Source organism: Solea senegalensis, linkage group LG3 (assembly GCF_019176455.1).
Source record: "Solea senegalensis isolate Sse05_10M linkage group LG3, IFAPA_SoseM_1, whole genome shotgun sequence".
Lineage (NCBI taxonomy): Eukaryota > Metazoa > Chordata > Actinopteri > Pleuronectiformes > Soleidae > Solea > Solea senegalensis.
In genome coordinates, this window is record NC_058023.1 from 8,016,501 (window position 1) to 8,034,851 (window position 18,351).

An 18,351-nucleotide genomic window follows, 5' to 3' on the forward strand; every position below is an offset into this window, starting at 1 on the left:
CAAATGACTAATGGATGAAATTGCAATTGCAAACATTTCACCAGAGGGAGAAGTGGTCTCAGTTATCATACACATGGCAGAATGCTATGACGGATATTGAAATGGAGCACGGTCTGACTGTGTGGTAAAAAACCAACCCCCTTCTCTGATGACTGCAGCTTCTGGGGAGCCACTTGTCTGTTAATTAACAGTGCACGCAAATAGCCAAGACACACTGACGGCATCAGAAAAAAGAAGAATTGTTTAAAGCAACTCACAGGATACTCAGAAATAAAAATCTATGTAAATGTAATTTGAAGTGATTGTGTGAGTACATGAGGGCATTGGAGCTGCAGAGTCAAAACAAGTCATCACAGGAACCCTTATTGATCTGCTTTGTTGTTGAATCAGATGAGCTGCCTAATGTACTCCAGCCGTGTGCTTTAATACAGGCATTGCAAGAACAAGGAAATGATTAAATCTAAAAAAGAAAAGAAAATAGCAGTATATCATGTTTGAAAAATGATTCTGCAAGTGATGCTCAGCGAAAGACTGAATGAATAGCCGGGGGGCATGTGACCGGGAAGTGTGAGCCAGACCTCTCACTCACTTTTCCACTTTGAGAGTGACAGCAGGGGTAGAGAGCAAATTTAAATTGCATTTGACAGCTGGTCACACAGGCAGGGGGAGCTTCAAGGCAACGCAGACTAAACAGTCACCGTGCGATGATGTAGATATTTTAAAAACATGTAACAAGAGCGGGATTGACCAAATGGAAACGGTGAGAGGCTGACTGACAGATGTGCTTGTTTCTTGTTACTGTCTAAATGTGTCCTCCTTTAGGAAATCAGCTTGAACCCGCTTTAATCGGGATTGATCGGGTCTACTGGCGTGTCCTTTATTAAGGAAATGACTCCTGACAAACTAAAGATGGGAATTCTCCTATGCCGCAGCTAAAAAGCTGCTCATTATTTGTGGTTTTAACGTATGCTTAGAAGCGTTTGACAGTTTTACTTTAGTGTATGCTATATGTTAATGTGCAATTATTTCCAGGAAAGAATGAAAAAAAAATAAAAAATAGAGCAGAGCTGCATTGATGAGCAGCAACAGTATTCAAATTCTTTGAAGACTTGAACCACAGGGGGGTTCATTAAACTTTATCAGCGTATATTTGGTTCGTAAAGGCGGAAAAAAAAAGTCATAGCTTGGATTCCGTCAGCCGATAAGGTTATCTGTAGCTCTTGCTCGGATAGCCTTTAAAGCTACAGCTCCCTCGTTAGCACTATACAGTACTTATTTATGTATACAGGACAAGTTAATTGGGAGTTCAATTATGAGCCAGTGACCCCCCCCAGCTGCAAATTCAGCCCCCACTCTCCCTGTCTCCTCCCCCTGTGGTTACTTGTGGGAAGAACAATTATCATCATGATGAACGAGTCTCCTCGGTGTCCTCTGCTCTTTGTCTCGGTCCTGTTCCATCACTATCCTACACCATCTATTATAATAAAAGAATATGTCCAGCCTCCCTCTCTACTCCCATTGCGTACAATGTACAGCATATACTATGTACCTCCATTCTAAAGCATCGAGATTAGCACCTATTTATGCCTTTTTGATGGAAAACATCTATGTGCCATATTCTGTAAAGGTGAGGAAAGTTAATAAGGAAAAAGAACTAATTAAGAACAAACACACAAGATATAATAATAAACTAATCAATTCTGAAAACGATGCCTCAGTGGAATTATAGCACTTTGAATGTTCGACAGTTGACAATCGACAGTTCTTCTTTTTCTGTCATTTCGGGCATCTTATCTCGTAATTCACGTCTTGTTTTGTGTACATTTGAGGAAGTCCCATATGCAGCCATTTTGAAAACACTTTGTTCAGTGTTTGCATTAATACGATGTTTGTGACATTAACGCGCAAATGTTTATTTCTGTCTCAAATGGTGTGATTTAATAATGTTGAGATTAGATGAAATGACGGAGCGCGGTACGGCGTATAAAAACGTCACGTTTATGGGCGTTCGCGGTATTGAGCTACGAAATACAACAGATGATAAACCCAGATTAGTCTGGCCCGTTGGGGGAAAACAGCATCTGTTCATGGCAGACCCTGTTAAAACATCTCCACAGGCTATAAAAAGAGTAGTGTATGTTTGTAGTTGACACCTTTTACTCCATGAGCAAATATCTGCCTCTTCCTGTCTCTCCCGCTCTGCAGCTCGAAGCTTGCCTGAGGTCATGACTACTTGCTTTAGAGGGAGAGAGAGGGGCCAACCTCCCTGACATGTGGGGGGTCCACACCACTGTTGGACTCCTCAGGGACCCAGGATTCTGCCATTTCCCCAACATATATGTACACACATACATATATATACAGTATATATATATACATACATATATATATATATATATATATATATACATATAGTTAGATATATAAAAAGTGATGAATTTGAGAGTAGTGAGCAGTAATAAGCAGTGAGCTCCTCACTTATATATTATATATATGCATTATATATATAATGCAGTTAAACAATAAACATCAAATTTACTGCTTGTCTGGAAACTTGAGCCTTTAACAGCGAGTGTATCACGGAGGATACTTTGCATTACCGTAGTTACACAACTACGGTTGCAAGTGAAAGTCAACATGTGGTTATTACAGTAATTTCACTCACACTGTTGCAGGAAGACGGCAAATCAGCATCTTTGTCACTGGAGAGGAGAGAGTTGGAGAAAACGCATGTTTTTGGACATTGAGACAAAGCCTCAAAGAAATGTTACTTAAAATATGTTTTATACTGTTCAAAGTTCAAATTGAACAAGCAGAATCTGGTGTTCATGTACAACTACAATGTTTTTTTTAAATAAAACATTTATTCTTAATACAATATTTTAACATGCAGTAAAGTGTTAATAACTGCTAGATATTGAAAGTTATTCTGGAAAAGAAGCACTGACTCTTAGAACATTTTCTGGCCTTTATACGGTTAAAATAAGCACAAAAGACGGACATTTTGAGGCTTAAAAACAGCCTTTCAAGTTTAGCACCCAAACATATTTTTGGGATGGACTTGTGTGTGGAAAATCTGGCACATAAAATGCTTGACTTGTCAAATGTATACAAATAAATATTAATAAATTAATAAATAAATACAAATAAGAATGTGACAAAATGTTCTTCTTTCTTTTTTTTTTGTATTGCTTTGGAAATGACCAGAAACCTACGTGACTTTCTTCATGCAGAGTGGACAGCGCGCTAACCAGAGCTCCAGCAGAAAGAAAAGTAGTGACAAAAGCAAACAGAGAGTTAACCTCAACACTGCTGTCCATCATATTGGACAAAGCTCTTGGAGAGTAAAGGAATGAACTTTTATGCTGAACTCACAATGTTTCTTCCAGACTGGCAAGTACACAGCTGTTGGCTATCTTGTGAGAGCAAACATTTACAAATAGCTCCTTTAAAGCGATCAATATAAACTAATTCAATTCACTGACTGGTTCATTTGCAAACTGATACAGGAAAATTACTGAACAGTTCAATAACTCAATATATGCTGATTTCAAGGTTTAGTCTTATGCTAAAGTCCAGTTTGTTCCAAGAAATGTCGTTGTACCATATATCCTTCTTTTCTATGACCAAATGAATTTGTTGTTTTCACTGAATTCTAATGATGTGCCTTGTTACTGTGCATGTGCCATTTTTAAAGGCACTAAGTCAGATTCATATCCTGCCTCAATAGCAGACCTGAACGGTGGTTCAGCTTGTTAAGTAAATGAATGTTATTAACATCGTGGGCAGACATTTTCTCTAAGAGCTCATAGCTGCCTTGCCCTGCACTGCCATTAGCAGGTCAACAGAAAATTGAGCAAAGGGTCAGCATCAATTATAAAAACAACGGCCCACAAAGAGGCTTTAATTACGACCCCCAGTAGAAAAAGGACTGCCCATAACTACTTCAAAGTGGGAGCAGAAGCTATGATTATGAGCAATATACAAGCTCATGAATGCTTCAGGTAGAAAGTGAGCTTGCTTTAAATTTAAATTAATATTTCCTTTATAAAATCTGGGATTTCGTCTTTTCCACGATGCCAGTTTTCTTCTTTTTTTTTTTATTCCTACTTTAATAAATCAATGCACAATGCTTTCTTTTTTTTTTCCTTTTAATGTGTCTAAATGCTAATCAGAAGCTTTGTAACAGTAACAAAAACAATCCACAAGTGAACATAAAACTAAATCAATTCAGCACTGCCCGCAATAAGCTACTTCGACCAGAAACAAACACAAATGATTTCATATCGCCTATTCTTGTGCTGAGATTAGAAGCTAAATTCTAAAACCCTTTCAATTCAAATATTCTTCATCCAACACTCGGCGTGTGTGGATTTTTGAATAGAGATTGAAACGCAGGATAGAAGGATATAAAGGTAGTAGATCTCCATGATACTGTATGGTGGATCCATCACAGTAGCCCAAACCCCTGTCACTGACCTTCACAGTTCTTCACTATTTTCACAGCCTAATCAGCACATTTGTGTCATAGCATTGAGCTAAAAAATGATAAATCTTGTCTCAATAACAGTTAAATTATATATAAAAAAGTACCTGGTTGTCAGGATTATACCATTGTATACAGATTGCAGTATATTTGTTTAGTAGTATATCGTGAATCATGCCAGTGCCGCAGCTCATCATTAAAATGAAGCACTGTTCCCATCTGAAACGAGCGAGCCAAGCTTCCATCCCTTCCATCGCAGAGTTAACGCGGCTCGACGTGGATTTGCTAGTTCAGACGTCAAAAATGTCTTAAAACCAACTAAACTGAAGGAGAGAGACCTTTACATTCCCACCCACGGGTTTGATAAAAGGAATAAATACACTGCCGCACTGGCAGCCATAATGACCCAATTTACGGTGTTTAAACCCAAGAACATCTCTAAAAATACACTGATCACATGAATATCTCCATGCTGTCTGCGTTTCTCATCCTCCTCTCAATTACCCACTGTTGATCAGCCATTGCTCTCTCCTCGATTTCCTTTTGATTCTCATCTCTCCTCCATGCCCATTCTCTCTCTCTGACTCGCTCTCTATCAAAGTGTCTCTCTCCATTTCAAAAGGACAAATGTTTCCTGCAGTCACTGTAGTTCTGCATTGGTATTCTGCTCTCAATTTAGCCAGGAACCAGGCAGCAGTATCTGCTTCCAGCAAGTGCACAGCAATCTGACACATAGCACACAGAAAGAAAGAGAGAAAGGGCTTGAAGAATTAAAGGAACTGTGAAATATGAGAGAGAGAGAGAGAGGGAGAGAGATGGGGGTACACGGAGAGACAGACAGACCCATATTGCCGTCCAAAAGTGACATCGCTTGCTGTGCTACGGGGACTCAGAACGGCAAGAACTAATCCACAAGAAATGAAGGGTTGTGTATCTATTTGATTCTCCGGAGAGCAAAAGACGGAGCAATGTAGACTCTCGAGCTGAAGTGTCAAGGATTGTTCTAGACGTTATACATTAAAATAATTTAGGCCTTGATCAAAATTGTGGCTGCAGGCCGATTATCTGCATTACTCCTTATCTATCAAAAGCAATTCATGGACAAGACTTAGCCTGTGAGTGCTACGAAATAACAAGTGGCAAAGGTCTAATTATGTGGATAGTGATATTATGAGATATTTACAAGATACTTATGTATATACATATACATACATACATATATACATATATATAAGGGGTGGGAATCTTTGTGCGCCTTGCGATTTGATGATTTGTGAATCAGCTCAAAATCGCTCCCACGGCCCAATCACGACGCATCTAAACAATGTTTTTCCACACTCGTAATACATATGAAGAAGTAACAAAAAGAGATAGCGTGCAAGGAAGGTATCTTGTTCCAAATAATGAAGGAAAAACGTGTAGGGTTCCGATGGCTGCAAAGGAAATTAGAGCATTCATAAGTAAGATGTGGAGATCCAGAGACAAAAAAGAGGAAACAGATAAGTGCAAAAGGAGGAGAGGCAGGAGTACGAAGTGCTGACGGCGGGTAAAGGTGAAAAAGAGATAAGTGGAGTAAGGGAGTGAACTTGGGAGAGACAGGGGGGGGAGGAAGGAGGAGAGATGGAAAGCCCAGATAGCCTTGAGAACACAAGGTACAAGACAGGCAAAGGAAATGCAGCAAGATGAAGAGAAATGCAGAGATGGATGGATGTGAAGGGCAGGGGGAAAACCACAGATATGGAAATGGGATGTGTCAGTAGAAGAGGGAGCCAAAAGTTTAAAACAAAACAGAGTTTGACATGAACTGACAGCACAGGGGCACAATCCAGAAGCAAACCAAGGCAAGAGCAGAGTGTATTCCAGAGACAACAGACTTGGAAAGCGGACAGAGAAAGAAAGAGAAGAGGGAGAAATGGAAAGACGGAGATAACGGCGGTACAGAGAGCCAGTGAAATGCAGTGCGATTCTGCATTTGAGATATTCTGTTTTGCTATGCAGCACCTTTGATGTTAAGTATTGTTTTCAACAAAAATCCCAGGCAAATTTAAAGTAGCACCTGAGCAATGCGGGAAACCATTGTATGAGTCGCATAATCCTAAGAAAGCTTTTTTTGTCCAACAAACCCTCATTCAAAACATTCAAGCGAAGACATTTTAAAGAATTCCTTTGGTAGAAGAAGTCTGAAAAGTGACTGCCTCGAGCAGCTTCTTCCGTAAACAATACGGGCCCCGACACCTCAGCTTTTATAAACCTGTTAGAAAAACATGGCATTGTCCCACGCCAATCAAACAAGTCACTTGTGATCTGTGAGATTCATTCATACACGGCAGATCTCTGCAACCAGCATCGCGTAAAAATAATTGCTTGAAGTCATCACGCGGAGGAAATGGTTCTAGTCAGATTAACATACTCCTCTAGGCAGCGACACTGCATCAGACCTACTATTAAGTCACAGACCAAAAATCAAATCAGGGTGAAGCTGGTATTATATGATGGATTCTTACCTTCCTTGCAGTACTTCCCCTTGAAGCGGGTGTGGGTGCAGTCACAGTGAACTTCTCCATACTGAATCGAGCAAAGCCCTTCATTGAAGCATGGGTTCTGTTTGGTGCAGAGGTACTCCAGGTCGCTCTGAATTCCTTGGCTATTTAACAGAATAGGAGGCGTCTCCCCCACCTTGAGATTAGAAATTAAGCCCTGGAAGGGTGGCTCGTACTTTACTGTGCTGGACGTGAGCGCGGAGAGGCGCACATCGGGCGGGATACCACCCACGAACAGGTCACTGACCACCGCCATCTCCTTCCTCTTGGACTTGACTTCAGCCACTTTCGTCTCTCCGTCCACCATCAGAAGCGTCTCGCGGAAATTGCGCGTGAGCAACACCATGTGCCAGCGGTCGTCGTTCACCCTCGTCTCCATGTGCAAAGTGGCCGGCTCAGCACAATGGATGGCAAAGCGCAGCTGGAGGCGTCCGCCAGCTATCAGCAGCTCCAAGAAGTCGCAGTTGCCGCCATCGTCGAGGTAGAGTACCAAGGCTTTACTAATGTTGGTCTTGAGACTGAAGCTCAGCTCTCCCACTGAACCGGCCTCCCAGCGCCCGTAGCGTGCCCACTGGCCAGGTGCACCACCGAATTCCAGCATGGTCACTGTACTGAGCAGGCTGAGGAGGGTCAGAGGCCACAGGGGCCAACACAGAAATCTTAACCCCCTTGTCATACTCAAAGTTCCCAATTGCCTCTTTCTCTACTTTCTGCTGTATGAGATCTAACGAGCCAGAGAGTCTAGCTTCACTGTAGATTTTTAAAACAACAATTAAAATACTATATTGAACAACTGGATTTAAAGCTCAGCAGGTAATGTAATCCACAAGAGGTCCCCTCTACAATGTTCCTGATGAATCAGGAGTTGTTTCCCCTTCTCTCTGATGTGCAAATTCTTGTCCTTATCCTGACTCTCTCCTTTGTCTCTCCATCAGTTGGTGCCTCTGGGACTTGGAGAAAAGGAATAAAGAACAGTAGGAGAATAAAAGGATGATGTGGTAACTGTAAAAGAGTCTTTTCATAAAAAGCTTCTTGGTCTATCCTGAACTGAAAATAGATTCTTCGTCTCTAAAATCCAGATCTCAATGCAGTTTCCAGGAAATGTGAGCCGCAGCCAAAAAGCAGATGTTGTTAGTTGTCGAGTTGTAGAGTGGACGTCATCAGAGCTTGTTGGTGTCCAGTCGAGCATGTGACGTGCTCAAAGCTTTAGCCTAAACCCATTCTGAAACTTGCAGACCATGAAGGTTCACGCAGGTACGGATGCCGTCATCATGGTGCCAGGTGGCGTTCTGAAAGAGACCGAAACACACACACACAAAAAAAATGTAAATGACACGATAACATGTTCAAGAGCATTTTAGCGCGGCTGTTTAAAAGAGTGAGATTTCTTTTATCTTTCATCTGCTTTGCCCGCATTTAGACGCCATGCACTATATATGAAAATCCCAACGCGCGCTTTCCAGTTGAAAGCTGACACTTCAAAAAAAAGTTTGTCTGGAGCCAAGCAATAAATAAGCTTTTTGAGTTTAGCATCATTCCAAACTTCCCAAAGGAGCCTCGGCAATATGAATGTCTCATTTCATCTGCTTGCTCTGTCATATCAATAGATATTTCAAGCAGTGCACTGAAACCCTCAACATAACAGTTTCATATGCAGTTAGAAAGCTGTCATATTGCCGCAGTTTTTAGACAACTAATGACAGAATCTATTTTATAAACCACACCGCCTGCACACGCACTATGAACGTGCACATGTCATTAAATCAAACGTGAGACAGGGAAACGGAGAGTCAGTAGCTATCGGGATTGCCGGTCCTGACCCCCCGGGGCTTGACCTAATCCCAAACCATTAATTCTTGCGCAAGATTTAATTTTCCATCACAGACAGTCTACAATTAAAGCAAGGCTTAGCCCCGCCCGTGCTCCCTCGCGCTATTCTGCTCAACTTCAAAGTGACAACAGCAATGACACAAGCGTACATGGGGATGAGAGGGGAGGGTAGGAGAAATACACAGAGAGAGAGAAAGAGCGAGAGAGAGAAAAGCTGCATAATCGTGATCTCGGAGGAATGAGGCTTAATGTCAACGGAAAAAGATAAGGGAGAACAGAGGGCACAGACAGAAAAATAACAGGGGAGAAGAACTATATTGGGGCTATTTGTCTCTTTATGATGCCCATATTATTGACAAGAAATTGCAATGCTGACTTCTTATGGATGTTGTGAGGCAGCTGACTATATAAAAACACTTATGAGGCATGCTAAATTATATTTGAACTTATTTCACAGCTATAATTGCCAGCTCTTTGCTGTTTGATCCAATTACAGGACTCATTCCATTCATCGACCATTACAACACAATTTAAATGTAACATGTGCAATGTATTTTTTTGGGGTTTGTTTTGATGACCAGTGGCCATTTAAGTTTTTTCACTTTGGTACGAAAGCACAAAAAGCTTATGCGTGGGTTTAATCAGCTTATTTCTTTCAACCCCAGCTCGGTCGCTTATGGGAAACGAGATGTGGAATATTCCCATATCAGACTGGATATTTATCATCTGGTAAAGGACTCGCCACCACTACACACACACACAAAAAAATTATTTATTGTCTCAGTCGGACGAACATCGGTTGCTACCTAGTGGAGCGGCGGACACATTTCAGTCGTTAAATCTACTCTCCAGCTTGTATACGGGGACAGACAGCCGAGCCGTGTATAGGAACCTACTGAGTGTTGTGCTAATCGAGATTTAGTATTCAGATTTTCAGTTAATCCTCGGTACATTGTGTTGCTGGTTATTAGGGGGTACTGGCGGGCTTGGTTGAGGCTACTATTAAATCCCAAGGACACAGAGGAAGCATAACAAGCCTCAAGAGATAACTAAAGCTCCAAGGGCTGTGTTTGTAAGTGTGAATGGTTGTGATTGATTCTAGTTGCATCTGCAGCTGTGCGCATTCAGCCAAGCCAATTGTCCTTGTGTGACAGTACTGTTCATCTGGAGTGTGACTACTCAATGTGACTTAGTGTGTGTCTATATTTATGCCTGCATTTCAGATTATGATTTTTATCACAATTGTGGGCTAGAAAATCTCCTATAGAGCATTTGGCCCCAGTATTCTTTTATAAATGGCATGCAAAATGTCAGTTTCAGTCCATTTTCAACCCAGAAATAACCTGTTTGCCATTTGCCGCCAAACCGCTGGCATAAAATCCATCTGCTCGAATCCCTTCGTGAAGAAAAAAAGGACAGCTCTCCTGCTCACAGTGCTTGACTCGCTGCAGCAGAGCAAAGCACCCAGAGTGAAAAAGAAATCTGCACCCCATCTCATACACCCTGACCTGACTTCTAATCCAAGCAAAGCTCAGCATCCCCTCAGGATGACTGAATGGCCATGCGAGCACCACTGGCCCACTTCCTTTCATATCATCCCACAAGGAGTGCTGGCAAAAGAAACTTGACAGGAACTCGACTCCTGCTCTTTGAGAGTTTCCACCGCAGTTGAAACTGTCCCATTTCATATTTTTATCCCATTACTTGTGACATTTTTTTATGTAAAATTAAAAAAAAAAGACTAAAAAGGATTAAAACAATATGTGAAAGAAGCTACTAGACATATATGGTCACCACCATTATAGTTCATTCATATGATTAGCAAACTCAAAACATTTCAAACATACAGTGCATGGCCATCAGTGTCAAATCTAGCATGGAGGTCATCACTAAAGTCACTGAAATGAATATACACATCCTTGCTTGTGTTTATTTGGTGAATTTCAGGCTTTTTTTTCTCTGTAAACGAAGGAGATTCACTGTCTGTGCACGTGCTTGCATTATTCCTTGGCATAAATGTGTGTTTTGGTATTTAAATCCATCTCTTCCGTAGCTTTGCCTAGTCCCCGAGTCTTCAAATTCCCCACAGACTACACTCCACCTGTTGTGTGAAGCTGTGCCAGGCTTTTATCTTCCTTCTTCTGCAAACACTCCACTCAAAGACAATCATTTGAAATCTGGCTTGAATGCTCCAACCGCCAACCGGTGCTACACAGAGTTCAGTGTCGTACCTCTCTTTCTCCTCCAAAGGGGGGAGACACCTTAATTAGAATTGTAAATATGACACTGAGACACTTCTCAAGTGCGAGTAAGACCGCTGAAGTGTATGAAATATTTATACAGTATAATAATCAAGAAGAATGATAATAGAGGTGTAACTCACACAAATATTTACACATGCAAACGGTTTCCCTGTGCATAAAGAAACCTATTCATATGCATTATGAGCACAGTTTCTACACGCAAACAAACAGACACACACACACACACATACACACAATATCCTAGTCGGGCAGGAGTCATTAATCCTAGCCTGTGAGAAGCTCAGCAGTGCACCATCCATCAGCATGAGGCTGCTGCTGTCGTTGCTGTGCTCTAATTAACCAGAGAGGCATGCTGAGCCACTTTTAATATTTCTGGTCAAGACGGAGAATAAAAATTGAAAAAAAGGAGAAAAAAAAACGAAGAAACACGGGAAGAGGAGGCCAGTGTCAAGACATCTTAAATATCGTGGACTACGGCGAGATGAGGGGAAGAGAAGATTGAAATATCAATGCTGTAAATATAAGCTTTGTTCATTTTTAACCCTCTACTCCCTACATGTCCTACAGTCCTACAAAAAAAAGCTCCCGATAATGTAAAAAAAAAAGAAAGAAGGTGAGCTTATCAGTGTTGGGAAAGCAGTCATGTGGCCACACGAGCAAAACATGGAGGTGAGAGTCCGCGCCTTTATTCTCCATCAGACTACTGGCTTTGATCAGCCTCGTCAGCTGTAAGCTGCGAGTGACTTGCTCTGGCTGTTGGTGTTTACTGCACTTAGCCCCGATGAGGAGCCGCTAATGAAACAGATCAAGGGGCTTTAGCCTTGCTGTTGGCTCTGTGAAAGCCAGATTAATAATGACTTTAGTGGGACGTCTTGTTGCTCTTGTTACCATGACACCTTGACGGGATGAATCGGGAGGAGCTAATGACTTCTCTTTACAAGCTGAAATGCTGTAAGCGCGTGAAGAAGAGGCAGGTGAGATGACAAACAGAGCAATAATGGGTATTTAGTGAAAAAAAATACTTACTACTCTACCTGCGTACTATATTTTACGCATTATTGTATTTTTGCAATACGAGGTCACCCAAAGTTCTCCGATATCATTCAGTCAATAAGCGGTGGCTGGCAGTATTGAAGGCGCTGGGTCTGTGTGGGAGAGATTGTTTTCTACGACTGTGACTAGCTGCAAATCAATTGTAGACATAAGACACAGTGGACTGTGGATGACATGCAGACAGCCTGGAAACATGAAGGCATACAGACGCACACTCGCTGCCTCACATGATGCAGCGACAGCAGAGGGCTGGAAGGAATGGGCCTCTCGGCGTTAGCAAATTACTCATAAAGGCGTTATTACATCCTCGGTCAGGTCAACAAAATGGCCGACAAAAGCGAGCGCGGAGGGGAGGGAAGAGAGGGGGGGGGGAACTGAGCATGCGGGTGAGAAAATGAATAAAGAAAAGGAAAGATGACATCACTGACACTGCGCCATGCAGTCGCAGTGACATGCCGCAACATGTGCACACACACACCTCATCCTCCACTCTGCCATGAAACCTGCCTGCCATCAGATACCTTCATCATGCTGCAGTGTGATGTCGCGGCAACGCCGTGAAACAGGGAAATAGAGACTGACGGGGAGTTTTCGCACTTCGACTGCGACATTACCATATGGTTCCCTGCTCAACCAAGCTTCAAATACCTCTTTCACTAGTCCTTCCATCCTCCTTTCCCCTCCCACTTTGACACTAACCTCCTCATAATGCCTCTCAGCTCTCATCACACTCCTACCGCCACACTCTCCCTCTCTTTATCTCCCTCGCTCTCTCTTTCAGTGTATCCAGCTGTCGATCACCAGCCCCACTCAAACCTACTTCTGGCCAGTGCTGAAATTGTAATTCTAATTTCTTTTCTTGCATGTATGTTACAGCATACATACAGTTGTGCTCCATGTGATCAATTGAACAGCGGGGCAGGACAATATGTCACTGGAAGATACCAAGAAGGGTTGCACTATCGTTTACCTAGAGAAAAAGCTCTAGGTAACACATTATTACAGACTTCTGTCTCCGTTTCTGTTATTATATCTAATGTTGACAACATCTTCTGCATATCTACTACAGTGTTTTGAGTCGTTTCAGGGGGTTCCGCGTGGACGGAGATATTTCCTGAAACGATGCCGTCTTTGCGGGGAACTTTTTGAGTTTTCCTTGAGTAAGATTCTGAAATCCTAAGTGTTACTATTTGCTTTGCATGCAGGCAATGTTAACATATGCTGAGGGCAAGTGAGAATGTGGCCATGTGTGTTTGAGTCTACGTGCCCAGCAGCAGGCGTGTGGCTGCCTTGGTGCCTCGAGATGTTTCAGTGTAGGAAGCACTATAGGCTCACTGGCCAAGCCTCAAGACTGTCCAATTCCAATTAACCAGCCCACAAGCCTGCAGCACTGCTGGCCTTATCTAGGCAACAAAAAAGAAGAAAGACGGAGAGAGAGGGAGAGAGAGAGAGAGAGAGAGTGACCGACTGAGTCAAGATGCAGGGAAGACGTGGAAAGTTATAGAGAGAGAGTGAGCTTGAGAAAGCACAAGAGGAGGAGAGAGGAAATTAAAGAGAAGTTGCCCTCATCCTCATCTTGCCGGACAGTGCTTCTGCAGATTCCTGCTTTCTCACAAACTTCCAACTCTTCCTTCAACCAATCATCAGACATCATTGCCACCAACACTGTGTGGCAATTGAGCAACTGGTTGTGAGCAGATCATAAAGGTACAACTGGGCTTTTCTTTAGCCACAATGGAAATTTACTTAAATAAAAATAAGAGTTGTTCACTGTTTTCTATATATATTTGATTTATTGTGCTGAGTAGTACCCAGTAGCTTTCAGGATGCGTTGGAATAACAAAGACTTAAATATACAGCCTAGTGCATCCCTGCTATGCTTAACAAAATTTGAATTATAAGTACCAATTATCAATTTTAATACCTATGCATACAAGAGACATTGTGCTTGCATCTCAATTATGGCTGTGTTTGCAACCGTTTGATTGCCTCTAAAAAAAAAAAAAATGTGCACCAACAAATAACAGGGCCCATTAGCAGCTGTATGTGGTTAGCAGCCATCCCGTCTTTCCTGCATGTTAATGGCACCTGAGTGGCCAGTAAGAAGAAGCACCTCAGCAGAAGTCAACAAGACCATAACAGGACACATTGGGGAAAGTGGATGTTTGGAGGAACACAGAAGTTGCTGTCATTTTATAAGCCCATTAAAAATAGGAATGGTGGAAAAAATAATCAAATATACATTAATTAATATGTTCAAATTCAGTATTACCCGTTTTTTAAATTTGGAAACAGCTAATAATAAATCACTCTGGTGCTCCGTTCCTCTGTAAAACTCCTCTCTAAAATTTAGGTTACAGAAGCCATCACCAAGTGAAATAACAGAGTGGCAGCCAGTGTAATATTCTATCGTTGACTGCCAGCTGAGGGGTTGCTTCGCCTTTTCATCACGAATGAATTATGGTGGAATGACAGGTAAAATAAGAGGGACAGCAGATAGAAAGAAAAGGAAGTGAGATAGAGCAGGAGAGGGAGGGACACTGAGGCACACGTAGCAATTGGGAGCAAATTGGCTGGGGTAAATGACAGCCGATTACCATCTTAAATATACTGTCAAAAAGCTATTTTCTGGCTCATACCACTGGCCTGATATTGGCCCCTTATTAGAGCCAACCTCGAGGATCCATTTGCCTATAAGCCACCTCTCTTCGAGCAGAGGACAGTTATTTGTAAGGAATAGAAAAAGGCCACACATGTAACCCCAAAACTAATCACAATCAACGAAGTACGTCTTGTGAAAATGTGAAATTCCCACAGGGAATGCTGTTGAGAAATTCAGCCAAGGAGGCGTCAAGGAGAGCGTAATGACGTTTAATTATTTATTTTGGTTAATATTCTACTGACTACCGCTGCACTTTTAGCGACAAGCTCACTCAAACCTGCGAGTATCACCAACCACATCATGTTTATTGATTTAAGACTTAATAGTACATAAACTCAGTGGGCGGAAAAGACCCAGAAACTAACCGTTGCAGAGGGTGTCCACCGCAGACGCAGATTTCAATATCCCACCGAGTCTGATGAAAGGTCTTATTGACACTTCAGACACATAAAAAATACACAGTGAAGACCTGGGGACCGAAAACAAGCGGCGCACACAGATATGGATATACGTTCCAGCTTAGCGGACACCGATATGATTACAAAGAGTCGAGGCCCACTGGCATATGCTGCAGGTGAGCAATGTGTTTAATTTCACAGACCATGTAGACTCGCTGAGCTCATTATTAGCCTCTCAATTCACTCAGTGCACCCCATGGTGGCATATTGATCTGAGCAATATGGTTGAAAGCAGTGTCTTACAAAAGACCTCTCACAGCTCTTCCTGCATGTAGTCCCCACGGGATCAAGGGTCTCTACATCTGTGTTTCCTCTTTTGAGGGCACAGAACAGTGTTGCTAAGAATACCTGATGAAAAATGGAACTAATGCTGCACTGAAAAACATTGATTCAGGTCTCCTTTAGTTCAGCTCTAAATCTCACAGAGCAGGGACATGCGCCGGCATGCTGTGCTGCTTTGAAACTCGAGAATAAAATAAGTAGCAAGAATTTGGTTGGAAAAGACGTGAGGTGACACACAGTGCGTGTGCAAATCCCTTTACACACAAACACGGGCACGCGTGGAGCTGGGGGACAGAGCATGCACCACATATGCAATCATCTGGGCAGAAGTAGGTTAGGCAGAGGAAGAAGAGAGGAGACAAAAGGCTACATTTGTAGGTGGGGTTAAAATACAGATCTGATTATGTAAGCACTGCTAATGCCCTTTAAAACAACAACAACATACAGAATACTGTGAGCACCCAACCTGAACTTGCAAAAGTAAACCTGCATCCTCCTCAACTGCCTCGGGGGCAATATAAACAATATTACACTGGCTGCCTCAGAGGGCAACTAAAACCATTGAGTGATACAGGATTTACTACCAAATGCAAACAGAAAATCTAAAAGACAGTGGTTTAACTGATCAATTCCAAAACTCATCCACTATATGACCTTGTAAAATATTCTGTGTACAAGAGGAGGTGTGAAGATGTTGTTGCAGGTGTGTGTTTGTTTTCCAAATGTAAGGTGCTGATGACCACATTAACTTGAAAGGAAGTCAATATGCTCACCTATTGATTTGGCATCATAGCAGAGGCCAGAGTCGTGTGCAGTGAATTGGCAATGGGCCGCTGTAAATGCTGCACGCTTGCCTTTGTGTGTTTACATTGACTACATTTTGGCACCTCACAATAGCTACTCCTGGTTTATGGGCGCATCGATTACTCACTGACGCAGAGAGGAACCCGTGACCTCTGAGTGCATGGCAGACTGTCACGCACACGCACACACATTCACCGCATGTGCAGCCAAGAGGAACTCGACTGCTATTAAAAAAAGCCCGCTGTTCTCCAGGTTAACTTTGATGTTCTCCTGAGGGTTGTCACGGCTGTCAGTGTCACCTGTGTTACAAAGCGTTCAAATGACATACATATTTTGTTCTTTTCTTATTTCAGCAATTGGAATGAAGTCTCGTCACGTGATGAGGAGAGCTGATCGAGAGGACAGCGGTGGAGAATTTTTGTTTTCAAGGGAACACCCAAAATTGCTTATCTGGCGATACATCAGACTAACGTTGAACGCAAAGAAGGAGTCTGATAAGACTGACGAGGAAGTCTGTGGACTGTCTGATGAAGACAAAGTCTCCGCCATGCCACTTATTTTAAAGTTTTAATTGTATTTATATAGGAAAAGGGGACACTATAACTCATTGATAAATACCACAAAGGAAAATAGGAGCATAACAAATGACAACAAATGACATATGCAACCAACAATTTCATGCTGCAATGCCTGTGTCTATATAGCACATTTCTAGCAGTGATGACCATTCAAGGCTGCTTTCCAACACACTTCTGATAATCACTCACACTTGGGGTTAAGTGTTTTGCTCAGGGACACATTGATATGTAAACAAGCAGAACCAGGGATCAGACCCACGACCTTCTGGTTGAGAGACACATACCACTGAATCACAGCCATCCCACGAAAGAAAGAATTAAAATAATGCTCGAAGCCAGAGTAGTGAAACCAAGACTGGTGTAATGGCACATTTTAAACAAACTCAGTATAAGAGCATGTATAATTTTCATTTGACTTGCTTCTTACTGTGTTACTCTAGGTTTAAATCACAGTCCAAGATAACAACGGAGGTTTTTGCAGTTGACATTATATCAGTGTATCAGAGGTGCAAAACAGCGGCTGTATTTATTTTCAGATGTAATGCTGAGATTAGTGTTTTATCTCCTCTCTAATCTCCCCTTATCTTGCCCTCTCTCCCCCCTCTTTTGGAAACATTACCTTCCAGTGCCCGCTTAAACAGCCCGACTGTTGTTGTTGTTCTAGGTTTATTTTTTTCTGCTAAGTCAACCAGCGAGTCAAAATGTCCTGTTTGCATTTTCCTCTATAATCCTTACATAAAGTGTCACTGTCAAAAAAAGAGTTTAGTGAGGTATTTGGTGAATACGTGACATGTTGGCCTGGAGCTGATTCCTTTGGATTTTTGTCAAGTTGCTGAATGTCAGGAACACATAAAAAAGGATTAAAAACAAAAAAGAGTAAACAGCAACTGCAGCAGCTACACTTTCATTCTGCCATGGCTACACTTTTCAGTTTAGCACCCATGTATATAGTCTGCATGTCAACGGTTGAAGGAACTGCGGTGGTAATGTAACCAATACCTAGTCTGATATTTATCCGGGTGTTCAGTGCATCATAGAAAGAATCATGAAAGGCCTAAAGGAATGTGCCTTATTCCTCAAGGTCAGCTGAGGACAGAGTGGAGCGAGGTACATTAATTATACGAGTGTGCAGGGAGAAAATCTCACTCAGGACAAGCAGCTCTGCTAATTAGGTGTTTTCATCACAACCACTATAGCGGTGACCAAGCAAGATTTCACGATTAGGCCGAGCAGATAATCCTGTCTGTATTGTGACTACTAACGACTATCTGAGGGCGAGAAGGAGGAGAACAGTTTCCTTTCCTCTTGCGTCCTTGGTGTGATTCACGCAGACCTGGAAGAGATGCTATTTTCGAAAAAAGGGAAAGACGACGACGACAACGAAACTTGTGACG

General features: G+C 42.2%; 1 protein-coding gene across 5 annotated transcripts in view; it reads right to left on the minus strand.

The window, feature by feature from the left end:
- LOC122766875 (neurexin-2-like) overlaps positions 1 to 18,351 on the minus strand; it is a 563,355-nt gene that overhangs the window by 497,400 nt on the left and 47,604 nt on the right. For all 5 annotated transcript variants that reach the window (XM_044022084.1, XM_044022083.1, XM_044022085.1 and 2 more), the window contains exon 2: positions 6,991 to 8,315. In XM_044022084.1, the coding sequence (XP_043878019.1) occupies positions 6,991 to 7,702 (712 nt within the window). In that variant the 5' untranslated portion in view covers positions 7,703 to 8,315. The remainder of the gene's footprint in view (positions 1 to 6,990; positions 8,316 to 18,351) is intronic.